Source organism: Branchiostoma lanceolatum, chromosome 3 (assembly GCF_035083965.1).
Source record: "Branchiostoma lanceolatum isolate klBraLanc5 chromosome 3, klBraLanc5.hap2, whole genome shotgun sequence".
NCBI classification, from domain to species: Eukaryota; Metazoa; Chordata; class Leptocardii; order Amphioxiformes; family Branchiostomatidae; genus Branchiostoma; species Branchiostoma lanceolatum.
Genome location: NC_089724.1, coordinates 30,004,224 through 30,027,305, shown reverse-complemented (window position 1 = coordinate 30,027,305; position 23,082 = coordinate 30,004,224). Strand labels below are relative to the sequence as shown.

Sequence of the window (23,082 nt, the reverse complement as noted above, 5' to 3'; positions counted from 1 at the left end):
AATCGTGTAAATCAGGGTCTCATTCACATAGATATGTTAAGATGGCCATATTTGCTAAAGATAGTACTTTCATACTTCGAACATAATGTGTTATACGGGAACAGAAAATGATCAACTTGTATAATATATGCAAATGAGGACCTTATTTGCATAATTAATGAGAAACATTAATGATACATCACTCGAAAATAACATCATCTAGCGAAAATATGAGGTCTTGGTACTCTAGTTCTGAATACACTATGCTAATTGCATACTGATTTGCATATTCAATGTAAAACAAGAACATTACAAAAGCTCAAATATTCCATTGAGGTTGGAGGTTTCCGGACTCTTGTTTTTACAAACGCACCCTAGTGGGTGTGGTGTAGTGAATGGGCACCTCCCTGATAAGGTAGACCGTATCCTAGACCACCAGACTCTGTACCAGGTAGGCACAGAAGGTCAGGCGGCTCAGGGGCACCCAGGCGTCCCAGGAGAGGATGATGTCCACCACCCCTGTAGAGGATAAAGTACATCACAACACGAGCGATGCAAACTGGTGGTCTGATGTAACAAACAGCGTGTACTTGTCATCAATAAGTTCTTACATGGTGATTTCAGTGATTGTGCCTTATGGACGCGAAATGTTACCTTCCTGCGCTAGTCATGCACCAGTTGCTGTTGTGTGAAATCGCAAGTCAGACTTGTGGGTTTTCAAATCCAAACTTTAATTGTGTCAACATATGGCTCTAACACAACTTATGTTGCCTTTAGGACAGTTTCTGTTCTTCAATCTTTATCGGAGTTGCATTGTCATTGTAATAATGACTGGGTAATTCATATTTGATCATATTTGAACTATGTTGTACCTCCGTATCCATGATAACACGCGACAGCCACCCAGCCGAGCGCCATGGCCCAGACGGTACGATGGACAGTAAGATACAATACGTTCTCAGGTTCAGTTTGGAGAGTTGTCCCCTGGTAGAAGCCGTATGTTGCATACAACACAGCCATAGCAAAGGTAGCAGCTACGAGCCAACCGATAGGCATCAACAGGCTCATGATCTGGTACAGAGAGGTGGAAAATTCGTCGTTAGGAAGCGTGAGGGACAAATGTCACAATTAATGTCTCCGTGGTTTTCTACTCAATCTGATTGCTACAAGATCATCGACATCTGTTGTCGAGGGTTTCAAGGAGAGGACTGGTACTAGTACTTTTCATGTCGATCACTTCAGCCATACAACAACAGCACATTATTAGCCGCATTACAAAATACTAACGTTCATACCAGACACATCAATGCAGCGGAAACAGCTCCGAAAAGGACGATAAAGGAGAACCTCTGAATTCATAGGTTTGTAATCAACTCCCTAGATCTTGTATTACTAAATTGATTTTGCATCAAGAGGTTAGCAAAACAGGACGATTCAGGCCTAAATGCACAGCAAAATACAATAAATGTATTCTAACTAGATTAATAACAGTTACGTTGATGAAGGTTAGACATCCAGCTAATAAGATACGACAAAAATAGTTACTCGAGCAACTGGATAAAATTTTGAAACAGTCAGATGTTTCAGACAGCATCCGCTATCTTTCGTCAGTGGCTAAGGAAAGATCTGGTAGAACTAGATTTTATACCGCCGATTGTAGCTTCAATTTTTATCAACACATCAATTCAAGCTATCATAATACAGGACCATAAATGAGAACCACTGATTTCAGACAATTGTGGTTGACTCACCTTACTCCTTGCCTGTTTCCTTTTCATCTTGACCAGCAGCCAGCCAACAAAAACACCCACCAGGTACGGTCCGATACGACAGTATGGCTTTTAACGATGCCTGAGATAATGATAATAATGATTACTAGTAATGCGTTATGATGCTATCAATGATCATGCCGGCGTGGGATCGTGGACACCAGCCTGTCGCATGAATAGGGCAGTCAGCGGGAGACCGGCGCGGCCTGGTGAATGCCGCTCTACATTTGCCGGATGTGTGATAATCCGGGGCAGTAAAATTGTTACCACTAATGATTATCTAATGGTTCTCGGGGAGGAGTACTGTCACCTTTTTTTCAATGGAAGTAAATAGGTTTGCCCCGCCCCGAGGTCAGTGCCTGCAGAGCTTGGGTTTGCGACACAACAAAAACGATGACAAAGTAGAAGGCATGACAAAAACGCCTAAAAACACGTTAAAAACCAGCCGAAACCCTAGCCCTGCTTGGAGAGTAGTCATAGTACCCCCCGTACCTGAAAAAGAAATTATAGAAAATAGGTTTTGGTGATATCTTCAGCAACTATGGCCAGTTTCACATTAATGTGTGCAATCTGGTTAAAGACACCACATACAGCATTGAAACTGTTCCTTCAGAGCTTTGAAGAACTCGAAAATACTAAGTACGTTGAGTGATTCAACTATGACAGACTTTTGTTGACATTGGTCATAGTAAGAATTCAAATCTATCGTGCATATAAGCAATTACAAACGCTGAAGTTATATAAATTTATATGAATAGTATTCGAATACGTCGCTACCTTAGGCTTAGCTGTGTGTACATGGCGAGACATCAAATGGTATCCTTACCCCCCGGTAAGGACTTTCATATCATAGTGCCAAGTGATGACTGCAGTGGTGATGAAGCTTGCCAGCAGGAGAGCCAGCTTCACAGCAATCCCCAATATCTGCCATCTGTGAGTAAGAAAATGTATTCATCAGCAAACGCTAAAACAAGCCCACTGAAAAGTTAACACGTCGTTTTTCTCCCTTGTATCCCACAGCGATGTCTTTCTGATAACATACAGATTGATATGTGCTACTAAATGATTTGTGCTAACAATACGCACCATGTCGGTTCATTATGATGGATGGAGAGTGACTGCATAGTATTTAAATGAAAGTGATAGTTTAGCTCGCTGAAGGGCTATTCTTGCACTGATATTTACAGGTTCATTATACCGGGAGAATTCCCCTAGGCACAATGAACAGCGGACCGCGGCTTAACGTCCCGTCCTAAGGACTGCGCCCCATTCCGGTAGCGGGCATGTCGGGTGAGCGACACAGCCGGGATCGGACTCACCGCTTCTAGTTGCAGAAGCAGGGCCGCTAACCACTGGACTATGCGTACGCCCGCTACCTGGTTGTGGATAAGGGGACTGTATCATCATTTTAAGACTATGCCTTTGACAACATGTTGCTATGGGTTTTCTGACAGACAAAGTGTAAAAGTGTGCGATATACATATGTACCTGTATATTAGGTAGACGAGAGGAACTCCGATGACGAAGAACTGCATATCATTGGCCAAATACCAGGTCCAGCTCATACACTAAGCGAAGAGAAACAGACAGACAGACAGATAGACATTAAGATGCAGTCCCCTTAAACATAGCACATAAAAGTAAGCACTATGATGTTGTAACCGTGGTTCACGGACCACTGTTTTCCGACTGCCTCGTATCTTATGGACTAAAAGACCCCGTTCACACTCATTTTTTTCAATCGCGATTGAAGTATAATCGCGATTGAATCGATCCGATCGCGATTGACTTTTTCAGTGTCAACGCTCCCAATCGCGATTGGAACGATCCAAAACGATCCAATCGCGATTGGATTGTAACTACCTCCGGAGGTAGTTTGATTGGATTAATCGCGATCGGATCCAATCCAATCCTATCAAATTGTGAGTGTGAACGCAACTACGATTCATTCCATCGCGATCCGCGGGGATTTCGGCCGGTTCAAGGCTAGGGTCGCAACTTATCACATAAGTAATGTACCAAGTACTGTACAATGTTTTCCCACCAATCGTCGCTTCATTCACGCTCCCAGATCGTCCTGTCTACAGCACTTGTCGCGTTCATTACCCGTACTTCAGCGAGGCCAATATACAAAAGCCTTCGTCGTTCACGCCTTCTCGCGATCATAGCCCGCCGATTGCGTTCCCTTCCACTGCTACAGAATATTCTCCAGAGATACAAAATCATCAAGAGTTGGGGGACTCCCGCCATTTTGTAGCAAGCGACGCCGAACCTTTGACCTCGTGCTTCAATCGCAGTCGGATCACGGCGTACTTTAATCCACTTGGCGAAAAGCAGTGTGAACGCAAAAGTTTCTTTGCGTTCAATCGCGATCGGATCGAACAATCGCGATTATACTTCAATCGCGATTGAAAAAAATGAGTGTGAACGGGGTTTTAGTTAAAGCTGAACAGAGATGTGCATACAATTCTATCAGCGTTGACGAAGTTGTTGATATACAGTGGGTTTGTCCACCAGTTGTCCGCACAGCTGCCTAGATCTATGCCGTTAGGAGCTGCAGGCCAGAAGGGACCGGAGAACATGTAGGGAAGCACCCACATGTACAGCATCAAGGCGAACATGTAGGTAGGTGTTAACCTGAGGATGATAGAAAGAAGGCAATTGTTAATGTTCTCCAGGATGTTTTCCCTACATGATTTTATCATTGGTTGGGCATTAACGACCCGGTTCAGCCCCAGATTCCTTTGCTGTGACATATCTGGTAGACTCCTCCTTGCCTTATGGTTTGATATAATAAAAACCTAAGACCGGGGTTATTAACAGGATGTTCCTGTTTATAAATGTTTTTTGCACTATTGATAGGATCTTCATGCTGACAGTGTTATTAGCAATAACATGTTTTGATCTGGCGGTATGTGTTTCAAGATAGATGTGGAATATCCTCACCTCCAATATCTGTGGGAATACACCATGCCGTATCGAACTGATTTTCCTCTTTCTTTGTTCTTCTCTATCTGCTGGATTAGAAGGTATGACATCAGTAGTCCGCTGGAAGGCAAGATTTGAAATCTTAGTGAGCTATTGATTCTTAGACCTCCATTTTTACATGTTCGAAGGGCTACTGGCAACGTACAAAAGGAATTAGAGACTTTTTAAAGCTTAAGGATGTAACTGAATCTACTGCAATATAACGTACAGAGTTTAAAGAACTGTTGCCTGACCTGAGGAAGAAGAAGGAGTCCACGGAAACGGTGCCATTATTGATGGCTTGAAATGTAAATGTTTGACTAATTTCAATGGACTGCAGCGTGTTGTCTGAAAAATAAGATTGGTGGTTTGTTTGGTAATTCTCACATCATATCGTATCATATCATATCATATTAAATACATCATCAAACATGTGGTGAGAACGAAGAAACCAAATTAAAGGTATACCTTGGACCAGATTATTTGAGTCCATGCACTAATAACAAGTGTTTTTACTTCAAAGTCCAACTCCTTTGCTTTGGAGTTAGCGTTGTCTGCCGAATGATTGTCATGCTGAGAATTGGGTATGATCTACGTACCGATAGCGGATCTTTTACCAGCATACAGGTAAGTGTGCCCCAGGATGACCCAGGTCATGCTGATGAAGCGGATGCCGTGCAGACACTTGATGCTGCCGGGCGCCTGTCTGGTGCTGAGGAGCTTCCCGACGTTGGTGTAGAGGGAGAAGCACATTAGGATACGGCCGGTGATACCTATGAAAGAAGTAACTGTTCAAGACAAAATACAAATGTAGTACCTCCACATCTGATATCATATTCTTTATAACAGAATTACCGTTCTTCATATTTTTGTGTAATGGGGTGTGACAGTTGTTGGCCTTGGCCTTGATGGAGTGTCCCTTAAGCCGGCGTCACAATTCAAGCGAACGCCGGCCGAATTTGTAGATCGCCTGGAGCTTGCCGAGTTTGAAAATCGCCCGAGCGTCGACCGAAAATATGTCCCGTCACATATTGGACGAATATTATAACAGAAACTATATGATAGTGCAATGCTAGTGCACCCTATTACATTTGACTTGTCACAGTTACTTATCGATCAACGTCGATGATCGCAGAACAGAAGGATAAACAAACTAGAGTTCAACGACCCCATACCTTCGCCAAGTGATGTTTACCTTTTCGAGTAATAGTCCTGTGTGTTCTGCTACTACAATGGTCTTAAATTACATTGTTTTACATAACTGGACTTCAATATATGTAACACATGTAATTCATGGCAGATGGAACATAAACAGATACCAACCATGCAAATGAGGAACTGATTTGCATAATCAATGAAAATTACATGTTGATTTGAATGCAGGGATTACATCCTCTTGGGACCCCAGAACCGATGCCCGCGTGCGAATAAATAAAAAAATCGCAATAAAAGTTGCCTTCATTTTGAAATCTGCGTGGTCAGGAAGGATGAACAAAACTAAACACACAGAGTATGGTATACCGAAATAAAACATGTATAGGTTCTTTGTTTTTGTTCTTTCAAAACTTCTTTTTTTTTACTTTGGAACTGACTTAGGCCTTCTACGATTTCTGTTTTCCGAAATTCCAATTTTGCAGCTCCTTTTTAAGATTTACAATGTGACCGAAAACATTTCTTTTGAAACGGACAAAAGTTAATTGATGCGCGCGCGGATGTAACCCATGCAATCAAATCAACTTGGCCTTGATGATAGATAATGGGAATTTATACTTGTGACATGTGTTACAAGTTAGTTGCAGGTGATCGTGACCATACATAAATAATGTAAATGTGCATGTCATCAGCATAAAATCTGCAATAGGTCTAGATATTTCATGGAGATACGTCGCCAAACTCTAGTTGATTTTCATAAGATGTTCATTTGAATAATAGGTGTACATCAATATTGCTGTCTTTCTCAGTCACGTATATGTCACATGTTTGAGAATACTAGCAAGGATTGCAGCGGATCTTTTCAACTTTCCTCGGTAATTATGCAAGTTAGACCCTGATTTGCATGATTAGCATATGGTTATGTTAGTCTAACCATAAGCTACCTACACAACATGACGATTTGTCAACCCTTTCTTGACTTATTTTCCTGAGTTATAGTATTCACACACACACACACGCACGCACACACACACTCACACACACACACACACACACACACACACACACACATACACACAAACACACACACACGAACACTGACGAAGGTAAATATGCAACAATCGCTCATAGTGGATTTTGACCTTCTTTTGCTGCTGTGGTCACCGGTTGCGTCTTGTCGTCAGGCACAGTCACTGTGACGTCATGTTGTTGTGCTTCACTCTCCTACAAAATTAACAAACGTCACAGTCAGAGAAGCCTTTGCGAATATTGACAATGACAATGAACTTATTAATAATTGCATATTCATGCCCAACATAGGCTAAATGCAGTGGGTAACATAGTTGAGGGTCTACATGGGGGGGGGGGGGTTCCTGGTAACGCTTAACGGTAAATTTAGGCCAGCCGATAACGCTTAACGGTAAATTCAGGCCGGCCGATAACGCTTAACGGTAAATTCAGCATTTTTAGAACATGAGATACCCCTGAAGACGACTTTTTTTGCCACTAGTCGTCCTGATCGTATGGCAAGAGACCTATTACGCTACTAGTATGCCATTCTCGCACGCGTGCTCCGAACCCTTTAAATTCGGCGGCGACAGGAAATTTCGTATTGGTGGGACGAAATGTTCATGATCACGATGAAGAGCGCAGAAGGCTCGACGAAAATTTTTATGTCTTGACCCTCTGAAACGCTATTTCCTACATTCTGAGGGGGGGATTTTGCTGAAGAGTAAGCTAAGTTTTATGACATCTTTATTTGAAAAAAAAAATACAGAAGAGTTTCAGCTTGATTTTTGAGGGGCGTCACGCCCTCCAGACCTCGTCGGAGCTGCGACATGCTCCTTGACACCCTGAAATGCTAAAATTTTTTGCATTTCGACGGGCAATTATTACTGGTAATGTATGTTAAGTTTAATGATATCTCTGTTTGTGAAAAAATACAGACGAGTTTCAGCTTGAGTTTTGGGGTCGACGCCCTCCTAGCAATATTTTTCGACGAAGGCCCGGCATGCATCGGGGAAAATTGTAAAATTTTGAACCGAGAAACGCTCATATATATGATTTCCAGAATTTTGAGGAGAAAACTTTGCTGGTAGAGTGAAAAATAGATCTGAAGTGTTTCAGCTTCAAATTGTGTGTGTGTGTGGGGGGGGGGGGCTAGGGGCGCCCTACCGACATATTTTCGCCAGAGCCGTGTGCTCCCTGGAGAAAATTTTGAAATCTTGACCCACTGAAATGCTTTTTCCTGCGTAACGAGGAATTACTCAATAACGCTTAACGTTGAATTCAGGATGACAAATAACACTTAACGAGGAATTAAAACGACCAGTAACGCTTCACGATTAATATACCGATAACGCTTAACGGTAAATTCAGGGCGGCCGGTAACGATTAACGGTGAATTAAAATCGCTCGTAACGCTTAACGAAAAATGGCATGCAGACCCTCCTTTCTGGCTGAGAGAGGCAGTAGAACTCACCTCGTGATTGTTCGTCATGCCAGAATTTGGGCGTGACGTCTTCGCTTTCTGTCGTTACGGACTGTGTTTTTCCCTAACAGATATCTTAGTCCTGTTGTTGTCGCCAGCTGAATACAAGACGTTGTGAACGGTTTGCACATTTCACATTATACCAAAGCCTCAGACAGCACTGGATCATACGGTCCATTATGATACTCAACTTAACTGGATTTCATTGTGACAAGAGGTGACGTGTTAGATATTCCAACATATTGGCTGCATGCGTTTTCTCACGTCAAGCCTTATAAAATGTAGTTACAGTAATCAGACACGTTTAAAAGGTCATACAGAAAAGGTTCCTGTCCTTTGTGCTGAAAGGGCCTCTTCCCGCATCAGTTCAGATGACGCATTAGTATCCCACGTAAACTCCTACTACTTCGCGCACTGGAGGCATTCATTTACTCAGATAGTCCCTACAGTTGTTTCCAGATTTACTACTGGCTCGTTCTCATTTGAATGTACAAATTGTGTGGCCAGCCTTTACGACTTGATATGAGCCAAATTACGGTCACCATCGATGCATTCTTCACTTTCCCACAACATGTATCATGTTTCACGAAAAATGCACCACAAAATTACTTATGGGTTTTGACTCAGAAGAAGTTATGGCAATAGGTGGCCTAAAGAGTCATAAAAAACGGCTGTCGCCTGCGGAGACATGCAAAATTTGAAAATCAGCCGAGAACGTAACAATTCAGTTCAGAGAATGACCGGTTAATTGATGAATCCAGCTACCAAGGCCCTACGACAAATCACGTCAGATCGGTCCTGTCACTGTTCTTGTACGTTGTGCAAGGTGGTTTATGCCTGTCGCCCAATACGGTAAGTTCCGTAACCGTTTGAAGCAAGACGTTCCTGACATTAAGATAAGCCACATATAAGATTCCAAACTGTTGTTTTTATGACGACTTTATGTGTTTGCTATCAGTCGTGAACCACCTCCCCGAACAAAAGACATTACAGTTATGAATGTAACTTCCGTTCCCATCGTTTGATGCTCTCTGTGTTTTTAACAAGGCCTGATGTAGGAACACTGCCCATTTTCTAAATGCCCATACATATGTCCTTCTACTGATAAACGATGTAACCCAAAAATAGACATCGTTTTGAAGGAAAAGCCAAAGTTTACTGTTGTAATTTCCGTTACCGGAAATTACACCTGTTGCGGAAAATACATATCCTGGCACAGAACTTTTTGTGATCATGCACCAAAATGCAAAAGCAATTGAAGTAGAATAGAAAACTATAGAATCAAATTAGAAGAACCCCCTTTATGGTTATCATATTCCAACATTCTACTCTTCCATATTTTCTTTCCAAAGTTGAATTTTCTTTAATCAATCTATAGCCTGCCTTTATACCTTGGATATGTTTGGATGTACTATTATATAATGGGATTGATAATCTTCAAATAAAGTTGAAGAAAAAATGCAACAAACACTGCAAACGAGAATATTGTGTTATTGATACTGTACATGTACACGTCACTCAAACGTTGCCAAAACATGGCACATGGGATATCAGGCATTGCCCAACTGTTGCCCATGTTGTGTCTACAGTGGTTGTGCTTGCACCATTTTTTCCAATAAGATAATTTATTTCATATCTGCATGGCACAAAATTACAAAGGTGTAGTGCACATGAAAAGTAAATGTCATACTCAATTAAGCAACATGGATATGGAGAAATAAGCACACAGGCATGTCACGGCATGGTGAAGGTTGGCTGGCCTGCACAGAGCACTGGCTCGACCAGCCATATGGGCTTCATAGAAGCAGTGGATTGCTCATTCCATGACAAAGACTGGTGCTGGACAGTACTTAAAAATTGAAATAAGTTTTTAGTACTTCATCTAGTATTTCACTCCAGTTCTACATCATACACGTACACTGTAGTAAGTTGATAAACTCGGTCTCTCACATGTCCTCTTCATCATCACATTTATTGCATTTAGAATGAAGTAGTCTATGTCTATGACTAAAAAATGATTTGTCAACTTGGTGAAAGGTATACATTTGAAATATCACCACTCCAGGATCACAGTTTTCTTCTGGGAATGATTTTGCTTTTCTCCTTGTTGATTTGCTACCCGTGCCATATCCTTGTCATACAGCTCTCGTATGTGGCTTATCACCCTGCCTACATCCCAGCCTTCCTTGGCAGAAATAGGTAGAACCGGCATGTCCACATGTTTTTGTAAAAGCTTCAGTTTCTCTGAAGCTCCAGGTAAATCCGTCTTATTTGCAACTACAGCATGCGGCCGAGAAGAAAGTCCGGACTGGTAGATCTCTAACTCGTACTTCAGGTCGTCCAGCTGTGTCCACGGTTCTGTGATAGACAGATCAACAACGAAGAGCAGAAAGCGACAGCGCTCGATGTGGCGTAGAAACGACTGGCCCAGGCCCTTGTTGAGATGTGCGCCGCGTATGAGCCCCGGGATGTCGGCCACGGCTACCTGCTCGAAATCTTCATACTGGATGATCCCTACATGGGGTTTGAGGGTGGTGAAGGGGTAGGCTGCGACAGTTGGCTGAGCACGTGAGATTGCTCGAAGCAGGGTCGACTTCCCGGCATTGGGAAAGCCTACCAGCCCTGCATGTGCGATGGTCCTGAGCTCCAGGTCAAGCACACATGTCTCTCCTGGCTCACCAGGTGTCGCCAACGTAGGAGATTTATCCTCATTGGATAAGAAGAACTGGTTGCCTTTACCCCCCAGTCCCCCATGAGCTACGACCACCGCATCTCCATCCTTCTCCAAGTCTACTATAACATCGCCATTTCCCTTGATGCACGTTCCCACAGGAACTGGGATCACTGTATGGGAGGCGTTCTTGCCATGGCAACCATTATTACCACCTGGGCTTCCGTTTTCGGCCTTGTAGATACTCTTCACCTTAGCTAAGGACTTAACCCTCTTGTAAGCTTCGATGACGATATTTCCACCATTCCCGCCGTCCCCACCCCCGGGGCCACCAAACGGCCGCGCAAACTCACGGATGAATGCCGAGCACCCATCCCCACCCTTTCCTCCCTCAGCGTGCACACGGCGCCAGTCCACAAACGCCTTTGCTTTCCCTTTCTCGCTCTGCTTACTGGCATAAGTTCTCTGAAGTGCCACCTGGACCAAGACTGACGGTCTCCTGCCCAGTCCTGTTCTACACAACATGGCCATGATGAACTCTTCACTCGCATTGGTGATTCAGCTCAAGTCTGTGATGCACTGTGGCAAAATACCAGCTGCCTGAAAGTCGCATCCAACATGAAGTCCATAGTTTAAGTCCTATGATCAACAGTTTAGATGGTATTTTGAGACCTTGGAACTGCAAGAATGTTTCAAAAATCAACTCAGCATTTGTCCTCCTGCAGCGTGTGACCTCGGTCCCCTATCTTCTAATGGAATATTCCATGTACCCGCTTTATAGTGACGTAGTACACAACTCAAGTCAAGATGTCGCCTTACTAAGATAGTAGAGCTAGGGGAGATATATTTTCTCTACGTTACCACAGTCTGTATCAGCGATTTTCACGTTTTAGCCCCAGCCATCTGATGCCGATATAGATGGACCAGGTCAGGCCAAGTTTGTCGGCGTGAGATCAAGCTGGCTGTGTTCTTGGGCGACCGATATCTGACGGGACAAGATGCGCAGTTTGTAGACCTCGTCACAGAAGACTTGGAGATCTTTCTCCAGCATGGAGATCTAGACAGCAGGTATTTAATCAAGTTTCTGGCTAATTGCAAAGGTTGTGTTTTTGGTAGCGGTTTTATGTGACGACGTGGAACATTATATAATTCATCCGACACTTCTATCTTGTGAAATAATCGTAGAAAAAACTGGATCCAACATGTTTTAGGAAGTAACATTTACTTGGCAAATTGTTGCTAATCATTCATTTGGACAAGATTTGGAACACCGACAACCCTGATATAGACAGTAGACCGACATGTGCATTGTTAAGAAGACGACTAGATGACATGTATTTTCAAACATTCCTTCATAACTTGTTGAAAGATGAAAGAAAACTAAGATTCACATGTAAAAATGATTTACGATTTGACTATGACTATGACTATTGACATCACAGAAAGCGGCTGTTGCCTGTAAGTTCTGTTTCTTAACAGCAATATGAAATAAATGTTCAGAGTCTATGTGGGCACACGGTTGTGACACCGTTGAGTCTTACCGTGCCAGGCTGGAGGCCTGCCTGACACCTCCTCCCCCCTACTTTGCACCCCGGGGGGTCATCTGGGGGTATTTAAAGTTGAAATTTGAAGCCGAAAGAATTCACGAAAGTATCTGAAATCTCTAAAAACTTTTCTAGATTAAGAAATACACAGAAACTCATATTCCTTTGGAAATCATCTAACCCACCCACTGACCCACTCATCATCGAAAGTGTGGGGCCCCGGACTTTTTATTTTCCACTGCTTTCAAAGAAGAAGTCAAACCCTGCAGTATTACCGTAGATATAGAAACTTATTGTAGACTAGCAAAATAGTTTAATCTTGTATCACATGTATGCCATATGTTTCACTTTATGTTTGTGCTTCGTCATTGTTGTCAACATGCAATTATCCTACGGGCATGAATTTGCAATAAACTTTTTATCGTTTAGAATAATAAGATGCAAGAACAGGAATGAGTTTATTCAAATGGGAGAACCTGATCCTTCAGTCCCAACGTAAACCTGGTATAAAACTTAAAAGTTCTCAGAACGCGAAAACATAGACTGAGTGCGTAGTGTCTGCATTTTTGTTGCAAAAGTAACCTTTTATTTCTGTTTCCCCATTTAACATTTTGTCAACAATAGCGATTTTTGCGTGTAGTGTCCGCGTACTACCTTTGCTATACAATACCAAAAGTTTGTTAAAAATAAAGAGCACAACGAGAAATACTGGGTCAAGAAATATCCCTGAAGTAGCTTCTTTGCTGAATATTTGCCATCTAACGTATTTTGATATCATTCCCATCCCAATACAGAGTGTTGGTGTTCCCAGCAGTTAACAAGTTCTACCGTTTCCTGATTCACAAGACAATCGAGGACTTCTCATCCCTTGCCAGCTTCTCTGTAGGACAGGGGGAGGGGCGCAGAACTGTGGTCTGTTCCCAGTCTATCAGGTATGGAGCTTCACACGTCCTTCTGTATCATCATCAGTGTCATTGACAGCCTTCTCAGACAAAAATTCTGTAACTGCTTTAAATATCGTTTTGTTTTAAAGGTTAATCTTCCAAGGTTGAATTTTAAGACCATGCTGTGAACTACAGTTTGCTGGATACAATAAAAAAAGTTTCTTTTGCGGCTTAAAATTTCACGGTCTCGTCCCTTTTTTTCATGGAATGCAGGAAGATGCCAGAGGAATCAGGGCCATCCAAAGAGAAGAAAATGGCACAAGATTTGCATAGGGGTCAAAGGTCACAAGAGTGGGAGGACGACCGGAGACAGAGCGTGCCCTGTAGAACATCGGCTGGGGCTGGGTCTGAACGAGAGGCGCCCCGGGCTGGGACTCGAGATAGGTGAACAAACTACAACCCAAACTACTACCACAGCAATCCTTTTGTTGATAAAGGTCTATATGCAATGCATGCTCTTCTGTTTGACAAAAAAGTTGTTTGTTTATTGCACTTTTCTGTTACAAAAGACGATAAACCCATAGTGAATTGTGTTACTGTTTTAGATTGTTCTTCCATGGTAAATGGCTGGGAACGTTTAAGTTAGGTACAAAATCTAGCACCAATTGGATTTCTTGGTTCTTGGAACTATTCTGCTGTCCTCTGTTGATTACATTCTCCTGCAGTCTTCCCATGGGGCATGAAATCAGAATTGTTTCAGACTGCCCGTGGCCTTTGTTAACTTGTGTAGACATACGAACTCAGCGCTCGTGAGTGCGACTCGCACACAATATGTATGCGACCAGTTTTTTGAGAATGCGACTAGATTTAAAATCACGGTCGCATGGTGCGACTATAAAAAATTAAGACCTGCACCTAGATAATAGGTGCAGAACTAAGCGGTAAGCTGAAAAATAAACATTAGGTATTCAAAAGCTACCGCGAAAATCGCCGGTGAATTTTCCATCTTGTTCCCACACCCGCGGTACAAAAAATGTCCGTTCCAAGTAGGTATTCCAACGACGCTACCGCGAAAATCGGCTAACTACCGCATGGCGATCGGTAAATTTTCTACCATCTTCCCACACCCGCGATACAAAAACTATTCGTTTCTACAGGCAAAGTCACCCATGAAAATAAAGAATAAAACTTTCTCTTTCTCGTGATGTGTTTGTTTATCTTGTAAAATGTTTCAAACGCCAGAAATTTACCGATGAAAACGGCGCGGCGTAGCGCGCGCGGCCGTGATTCAAAACATGGCCAATGTCACTTCCGCCTGCGTCTTAGACCGCAGCAGAATGAGCCGATTACGAGATTTAAATTGGTACCTGGAACAAAGGGAAAATTAATTTTTTGAGCATTAAAATTTGATTGTAACGAACTCTTTGATGATAAAAATTACCACCTTAATTTTTCTTGTTCTTGGTGTCAAAATGACGGCAAGAAACAGGGCTACGTTTTGATGTGATCGACATGTTTATATCATGCACACCGGCGAGGCGGCGCTCCTTTTCCCGATGGAGGTGGCCCTGTGATTGGATGGTCGCGCCGCGCGGTCCTGACGCGCGAAATTTGGACTAGATATTTGACTGGGCTGGCACAAACAGATCAATTTTGATACTATTGAGCAAGAATTTCAACGTTAGAATATTAAAGCATTTTTGATTGTTTGTAGACAGAGGGTGGGGGTGAAAAAAAAATGCCAGTAAAAATGTTTTTAGGGTTGAACTTAATGCCAGCAGTGAAGTTTAAAATCATGGAATGGGACTTAATTTGTGTTGGTCATGAAACAAATAGCTAAGTAACAGAGTTATCTCTTTATTTATCATTCAAGGATATGTGAATCATTACTTGCCTTGTTCCAAGTAAGAAAATACCATTGTGTATTTTTCAACTTGTTGAACTTGAGGCACCGTGGCCCCCGGATAGGGGCCAGCCGGGGAACCTATGCCCAATTTTTCTAAAATCCCTCAACACAGATATCACACATTGCCAGTTGTTCTGCACCATCAATGTAGGCTTTATATTTTATGATCTATTCAAATACTTTATTCCAGGTTGTTAACATTGATTGATAGGAGTATTACTTGGTATGGCCAAGACTTTTCTTGTTCTTCCAACTTTTTGTAGTGGTGCTCCTAGATTTTTGCTGGTGCCCCTAACTTTTTTGGGTTAGGGGCACAGTGCTCCTAGACCTAAAAGTTAGTCTGGAGCCCTGGAACTTAACACAATAGACTTACTAAGTCGAGCTAGTGTTCTGCAAAATTGTGAATACATGCATGTGTATAAAAGCTTAGCAACCACTTACTCTTGATAAAAATTTCATTTACATTTCATAGTCTTGTGGTTCATTCAGACTGACTTGTTTTTTTTGCGTGTAATTTGATCATAATGACTGTCACTGTCAGTGTTGGTCTTTGGTGGTTTTGTTAACTTTTTTTTCTTTTTTACATGTCTAGACGAACAAGGAAACCAGAGGTACAGATGTACGTGCCACGCCCCATGAGAAACAGGCTGAAAAAACAAGAAGACACTATCGCTCCCTCAGTGACATGTTCTGCTGAACCTAGCCAATCAGAAAGAGCAAGGCAATCATCAGAAGTAAAGGACAAGAAGTCAAGGCAGCCAAGTAAAGGTATAGAGGAGTTTGAAAAGCCAACTGAAAAACTTGTAAGACAAGAAAAATTGCACAAGAGTCACAGAGAAAGCGTACCAACAGGGTCAAAGAAACACCGATCATCTAAGGAGCATAGGCAAGGCAATGATAGAGGTGCATGTAAGAAAGATGATGGACTAAGGCAGAAGGGAACAAAAGAAAAAGCTCATCTAGAACCTACTTCACACGGGAGTGACAGACAAGTCGATGGAAAAGAGAGAGAAAACATCAAGAAAAAAACACTTGAGATCGTAATGGCAACAGAAGGAGGACCGATAGCAGTAGCCTCAGATGAAACAGAAACTGTGCAAAGCGCAAAGGATTTGTCCCTGGTGCAGGTGTTAGAGTTGAAGGAAACCCCAGAGAAAGTTGCTAAAGTGTCAAATGTACAAGATGATGTGCACTCACTTTTTCTTCCTAGACCTCTGTCAGATGGAGAAGAACTGCTAGTTACTGAAGATTCCGAGACTGTAGGACAAGAGGGTGTTACTGGTTATACTGAATGTGCTGAAGGTGTTACCTCGACCATTGTCCCAGATATTGAATGTTCTAGTCAGAGTTCCTCTAGTTTTGATGTACACAACAAAGCCTCTTCTGGGTTTACAGAGGTTGACATGTCTGTTCAGGTCAATTCAGGAAAGATAGAATTGTGTAATGAAGTATCTAAATTCACAGAGACTATGAACATGTCTAGCAATGAAAACACTGAGTACGTAGATGATCAGTCCAGAGTGACTATACACTCTGATGAGACTGACAATGTTCCAACTGTAACAAAAGGAATTGATGCAGAGCTGGAAGCAGGACAGACACTAACAGTGACGTCCACACATGAAACACATTTGGCTGGAGACAAAACTCCAAATGTTGCAAATATTCCTTGTGATACCAGAAATGCTACATCATCCACTGAAGTTGTAGATATGACAGTTGTCAGCGAAACGCTCAACCCAGAAGACATAGCTTCTAGCTTAAAGACTGGGGAGTGCATTGTTCTCACAGACAAACAGAATTCTGAACAAACCAAAGAGACAAATTCTCCAGAACAAACAACATTGAAAAACAGCAGTTGTCTGAGAAACTCCAGTAATGAAAATGATGATGAGGATAACAGTGAGCAATTTTGGGATGCTGAAATGGACCTTCAGGGGAGGGACCTTGGTAAAGAAGATGATGTCATAACAGAAGAGCAGGAGGATGGACAGCTGGGCGTGGCCAGCGACGTGGACGCAGGTGAAGACAGCTGGGATGCCATGTTTGATGATGATGGGGAATGTCTCAATCCAGATCAGATGGAAGAGGTGAGGCATGAAATATTCAATTCCTGCAAGTCATACCCAATACCCCAAATGCATTTAACAATGAAATATGTGCTTCATCAGTATGGGGCAATGCCGAAGTCATGCGTCATGGCCAGTTCCGTTTATGCCAATCAGTAATCAAACTTGACATGAGTACTAGTAGGTTGGTAGGGGTTGGGAAAACAAGTTCGAGAGTGGGCCTTCTGGCGGGTCCCTATAGCACTGCAGTGGACCTTATGTGTTTGTTGGTTTGTGAACAGAATAACTCAAGAGGCATTGGGTGGATTGTGATAGAATTTAATGGGTTGGAGGGGGTCTGGAAAACAAAGGTCAAGTTCGATGATGAGCCTCCTAGTGAACACCTACAGTACTGCAGCAGGACTTCAAAGTTTTTGAGTTCAAGTTCTAGATGTCCTATGGTTGTGATTTTTGAGTGGTTGATAGCGATCTTGGAGTGGCCATTTGCTGCCCTCCCTGGACTCCACCTCTGCAACAGAATGCATCATGGATTTCCATAGTTTTTGCAGCAGCTTCAAATTTCCCTTACACTAAGTTACACTTACAGTACATTCTATGGATGTCATATTGGAGTTATGCTAATGAGGACCCAATTTGTATGATTTATGCAGCGACTTCATATTACTTTTGTGATTAATCTTGTAATTTTGTTTTACGTACCAACAGTTGCTGGAAGGCGTAGAGATGGTAAAGGTGACAACAGTTAAGCCTAAACATGACTACTGGAACTGGAAACCCAAGGACATCCAACTAGAGGAAGGTCAGATATCTGAATAAATTTGTATTACTCATTTTGTTTACCAACTCAAAATTTGAGTTGAAAGGTGTAAATAAGATGCCAGCGACCAAGAGCTTTCACAAGTAGTATTAGCAGGCCGTTCTTGTACCAGATTTGCCCTTGTCACAAGTAATAATATATTAATATGTCAGAATGTAATTCATATTTTTATCATTTGGCCATTATCCCAAATGCTTCTCATACCCAATCTAGTACCTGGTAGTTTGGTTGTCTCCTACCATGAGCAATGCAAGAACTTTCAATTTGACAAACATGCTGTACTCTTAAGTTTGTGGTTTTGATGCATAAAACCGTAACGTTTGATTACAACTTATAGTAAGACCAAACATTTTTTTTAAATGATTATATGCTATGTCAACAGTGTGCAAATTTCCCCACTGTTGACAGGATCATCCTGCCAATTGCCTCGGGCAGCTTGTTATCGGACCCTGAGCCGCCGAATGCCAGCTTTTTAAAAAGCACTTGTTTGTTCTGCAGGGTATGAACACGTGGTGGAACTATCTGACTTCCCAGCTGAGTTCAAGACACCAGACCTTGTCTCTGCCCTGGCAGAATTTCAGTAAGTCGCACACAAAAAATTAATTTTGCAATCATGCATAACAATATTGATAAACATGTGTATATATGCAGTCGTGAATTTGACTACTAGTAAAAAAGTACCTTCCAATTGTAGATTTTTACAACATTTGGGTACCAAATTTACCTGTGGACAAGCTACATTTGTGAACATATTTTTAGGTTCCCGACATATTTACAACCTTCATCTCTGACTGACCACTTGTAGATCCCAGGGCTTCAACATCAAGTGGGTGGATGACACCCATGCCCTGGCAGTCTTCTCCACCCGTGCAGTAGGTATGTCCCTTCATCCGTTTTCTGTTTACGTAGGACATTACTTTATTTCATTGATGATGTCCATTGGATACACCAAACTTGATGCGGAAAAAAATACCTGATATAATTCAAAATGCTTGTGACACCAATGACGTAGAAATTAAAGATTTTCTGATCATATTTACCCATAATTACCCACAAAATGTACACCCTTCTGATGTTGTTGAACATCGAACCATCAAAAAACATTGACTTTACCTGCGATGACCTCACAGTGAACATGGCAGCTGGTTGGAGACCAGGGACAGAGGAAAAACAGTCTTATTCTTAGCAGCAGTTGTATGTAATCACACTTATCATTGATTGACAAACACTTTATCAGATATCATTTTTCACAAGCTGTAGTACAAAATGATAGTCATAGGCTCAATATGAAATGAAGTCAAAAAGACATTTTCCCCAAAGTAAAAAAACAACTTAGTAGACCTGCCTGGATGCTGGAAACAACACCATAATTATAGTTGATTTTTTTCACTATTATATTAAATCCTTTCCCCTCGCAATTTCTGCCTTCCTGCCTATGGCAAATCCTTGCCTGCAGTTCCAAGGGGGCATAATTTTTTGTGGGATGTCATTCATAAAATCATGTCAGTATGGCCTAGACTATTGCATGCTTTAGCTATGAGAAATTGTAATAGTTAGTCCTTTTCATTACTATTATTACTAATAGTCAGTTGTACTACACACATTTGTGTTCGATTGAAGATGTGTTGTAACATTTCTTTTTCAGCAATGAGAGCTTTGCAAATCAAAAACCCACTACTGAGGGTTAAGCCCATGTCCGAGGCAACTCAACAGTCCAAGAAAAAGGTCAAGAACTGTGCAGGTAACATACATGATGTTGGCCTTGTTCATTTTATTTTGAACAAAATTGGTCCAAAATTTGAATTCATCTGTGTTGGTGAAATCATTCAGAAGAAAATTGAACTGAAATTTCCAACAACAAAAATTTGACTTATCCAGATTTTTTACAGTCTTTGTCAAGGAATGAGCACTCGAGTTATAACACAACATAAAGGAAGAGGCAAATGGACGGCTTGTGCAGAAGAACCAGGGACAGACAAGCAGGTCATTCCCTTCTGAATGGATCAGGGCAAAACCAAAGCTGAAAGTCATCCCACATAGGATCAGAAGGAAGGATGAAGGTGTCTGAACAGAGGTTTAGAAGTCAGAAGGTCTCAGGAAAATCTTTACATCACATGAGATCAAGAAGACCTGCTTCAAACCAACGAGGACCCTTTGAACATCTTAGTAGCAACCAAAGACTAACCTCCAAAGGAGGATAGGCTAGGGCACATATAGTCTCCTAGGAACCTCCAAAGGCGGATAGGCGTTAAGTTGTGTACCACATACGGTGTCAAGGCCTGAGCACCAAAGGCCAGTGGAAGTAGACACACATTGAAGCTGAGATAGAAAGATAACTAAAGCCCTGCGGTTCCTTAAACATAAATGCCCAAGCTCAACAACCACGGAAGTGTCATACGCATATAGTCTCCTAGACACTCGGTCATATTGGATATAGTAAGAATATTGGACAAAGAACCAAACTTTTTTGAAAGAAATGCAAGTCCAATTTTTGTGTTGGAAATTACAGTTCAACTTTGCTTAAGAAAATTCAATTTGGTACTGTCAAATTTTTTAAGCAAGCTGTTGTCAAGATGTAGTCAATGACACTACCTTGTAATTTAATTTTCCAGAGTTCCTCCAACCCTTCAAGCCGCGCCCCGCTGCCTCTGCTATGGTTGCCCGGAGACTGGTTAGCGGAGCCTTGGGCGTCAGGGCTAACATACCCAAGGAAAAACGCGAAGAAGAGAGACGCAAACTTAAAGAGGCGAAAGGTTGATATTATTATTACTTTTGCCAAGAAGGTTATGTTTTTGGTGCTGTTTGTGTGCTTGTGTCAGTGGACAGCATAACTCGAAAAGCTGTAGAAGGATCCTTAGATAATTTTTATGACATTTAGTAGGTGGGTAGGAGTCAGAAAAGATAAAGGTCAGGTGCGATAATGGGCATCTTACTTCTTAGCATTTTGAGTTGTGTATAATAGCTCTTTTGACAGAGAGTAAGTGGTGAAGGTTTGGGCCCCCTAGCAGCTTTTTTTTTTAAACTCCAGGAGCCGATTTTGTTTCAGACTTTGAAAGAGAATAACTAAGGGGTTGTGGGATTGTCATAATTTTTGTTATGTAGATAGCTTAAGTGATGATTTACATGTTATTAGCAATGATAGGAATCGCAAATATGTGACATACATAACTGAGAAAGAGGGGACTATCAACATGTGTCTCAATAGCTATAGCTTAAACCTGTTTTTTAAAAGTCGCGCATCTCAGGTTGACAATATTTCTGATGGTTGATAAACGATAATGATGTGATGAAACATAGTGTTATCCTAATTTCACTGTTCTTGTTTCACAGAACAGAAGAGGCTGGAGAAAGAACAGCGAGAAAGTGCATGGGAGGGAAGATAGCACCATTCGTAGCATCTCTGACTCACAAACATCACTATGATTATGATCAGTATTCAAAACTTTTATTGCAGTTGTAAAAGAGACGTCTGAATCATGATTGTGTAGCAGTGTTTTGCATGATATCATAAGCATGTGCATGATAGGAATTACACAATTCAATTTGCTTTTTGTCATACTTGTACATAGATTTTGGAACATCCTTCAGGTTCCATGCAGGAATGGATGTGAAGTTTGTTTCAGATGTATGAAAGTATGTGCCCGTCTCCAGTTCTGAAAGTTGGTGGCAATATGAAATGTGTCTGTGGAATTCAAACTTTTGCACAAACAGATTGAAGCTTTGCTAAGAATGATATTAAGGATTTTGACCACAAATGGAAATTTGTTTGGTGTGAGCAGAAACTAAGTTGTGTTTATTGAATGTTTCAAGTTGCATTGATATTTTCTTAAATGAGGGAAACTCCAGAAGTATTTCACAGAGCAGTTCTTTTATTTGTAATCAACATCGTCTCAAGCATGAAAAATGTGTACCGGGCACTCCCGACAATTATCATTCTGACAACATTCATTTTTACTATTCAAATAAATAAACATCCAAGAGAAATGAACATGTCTTCATTTCACATCTTGATCTGTGGGGAACGGTGGGTAAAACTGTTGAACAGAATGATTGCCAAGAAGTGCCATATATATTGTGAAAAAATGACGACAAAGGCCAGCACTTTTTACAGTGAACCTGACTGAAATCAGCCTGATTCAGTATTAATAAAGAATAAAGTAAACAACATTGCAGAAATACAGTAGCATGGCCAAATAGTACTCTTGAACTCATGCACAATCAAAATATCAATTTCAACCCACTATACCAACTGCAGTTTTTGTAAAATGTTGATAAATGTATCGAATGCTGTCTGTGACTACATGGGTACATTGGCTGGTATTTATTTTTTTTACATGATATGAAAACGTCCATGTGATAAATCATAACTCTAAATACAGTGTCCTCACAGTAAGCACAGAAGATTAACTGGCAAACTTGAATACTTAGAACAGTGTAAACATACAACTGTATGAAAACAAGCTTTTTTCCTGCTTGTCTTTGTAATCTAACATGATGTAAGGGGGTACCGGTTTGCTGGACCTGGTTTGGAACCGGCAAGAACGTAGTCAGTCGTGAACCCGGAACAAAGAACAAATACAGTCAAACCTGGTCAGACAACCACCTTCAGTCACAGGTCACATTAAGACATTGTCCTCAGCAACCATGTTCTCTCAGTCCCTTGAGTGGTTCCTGAATCCAAGTTTGACTGTCTATTCTTATTATCTAATCTGTCCATTAAAGATTTTTAAAAGACTAACCCAGAATCAAGCTAGATTATAGCCTATTTCCATCTGTAACTGTCAATTCAGCTTTAGGTCAATAATGAATTTCCTGCAAAAAAAAGGCAACCAT

The 23,082-nt window shown here is 41.5% G+C and overlaps 3 protein-coding genes across 4 annotated transcripts; 1 reads left to right on the top strand and 2 right to left on the bottom strand.

The window, feature by feature from the left end:
- Positions 1 to 2,461: 2,461 nt before the first annotated feature.
- Positions 2,462 to 5,728, bottom strand: LOC136429358 (nose resistant to fluoxetine protein 6-like). Of its 2 annotated transcripts, XR_010754749.1 has the most exons (5): positions 5,315 to 5,728; positions 4,970 to 5,063; positions 4,214 to 4,796; positions 3,237 to 3,316; positions 2,462 to 2,679 (listed from the first exon to the last, which is right to left on the bottom strand). XR_010754749.1 is itself a non-coding variant. In XM_066419204.1 (3 exons), exons 1-3 carry the CDS (start codon positions 5,466 to 5,468, stop codon positions 4,691 to 4,693), a joined length of 354 nt encoding a protein of 117 aa, XP_066275301.1. In that variant the 5' UTR covers positions 5,469 to 5,728; the 3' UTR covers positions 4,190 to 4,690. The 2 variants fall into 2 exon arrangements, 1 of the variants encoding a protein (XP_066275301.1); XM_066419204.1 differs by lacking the exons at positions 2,462 to 2,679; positions 3,237 to 3,316 and having other exon boundaries at positions 4,190 to 4,796.
- A 4,583-nt stretch (positions 5,729 to 10,311) lies between these two features.
- LOC136431351 (mitochondrial ribosome-associated GTPase 2-like) lies at positions 10,312 to 11,767 on the bottom strand. The gene has a single exon (XM_066422678.1). The coding sequence runs from the start codon at positions 11,558 to 11,560 to the stop codon at positions 10,412 to 10,414; it is 1,149 nt and encodes a 382-aa protein (XP_066278775.1). The 5' UTR covers positions 11,561 to 11,767; the 3' UTR covers positions 10,312 to 10,411.
- Positions 11,768 to 11,861: 94 nt separating this feature from the next.
- Positions 11,862 to 22,233, top strand: LOC136431350 (coiled-coil domain-containing protein R3HCC1L-like). Its single transcript, XM_066422677.1, has 10 exons — positions 11,862 to 12,097; positions 13,368 to 13,505; positions 13,731 to 13,901; positions 15,956 to 17,453; positions 18,138 to 18,231; positions 18,748 to 18,829; positions 19,055 to 19,125; positions 19,895 to 19,990; positions 20,862 to 21,002; positions 21,580 to 22,233. Exons 3-10 carry the CDS (start codon positions 13,735 to 13,737, stop codon positions 21,630 to 21,632), a joined length of 2,202 nt encoding a protein of 733 aa, XP_066278774.1. The 5' UTR covers positions 11,862 to 12,097; positions 13,368 to 13,505; positions 13,731 to 13,734; the 3' UTR covers positions 21,633 to 22,233.
- Positions 22,234 to 23,082: the final 849 nt, after the last annotated feature.

Bases quoted from the DNA above. Each gene is read 5' to 3' on its own strand.
- LOC136431350 (XM_066422677.1), top strand. From the start codon at position 13,735: ATGCCAGAGGAATCAGGGCCATCCAAAGAGAAGAAAATGGCACAAGAT. The intron at 19,126-19,894 runs GTATGTCCCTTC...TTTCTTTTTCAG, and splicing joins CTTCTCCACCCGTGCAGTAG to CAATGAGAGCTTTGCAAATC. The intron at 21,003-21,579 runs GTTGATATTATT...CTTGTTTCACAG, and splicing joins CAAACTTAAAGAGGCGAAAG to AACAGAAGAGGCTGGAGAAA.
- LOC136429358 (XM_066419204.1), bottom strand. From the start codon at position 5,468: ATGTGCTTCTCCCTCTACACCAACGTCGGGAAGCTCCTCAGCACCAGA. The intron at 5,064-5,314 runs GTACGTAGATCA...CTTATTTTTCAG, and splicing joins TGGTAAAAGATCCGCTATCG to ACAACACGCTGCAGTCCATT. The intron at 4,797-4,969 runs GTCAGGCAACAG...CTTGCCTTCCAG, and splicing joins GACTCCTTCTTCTTCCTCAG to CGGACTACTGATGTCATACC.
- LOC136431351 (XM_066422678.1), bottom strand. From the start codon at position 11,560: ATGGCCATGTTGTGTAGAACAGGACTGGGCAGGAGACCGTCAGTCTTG.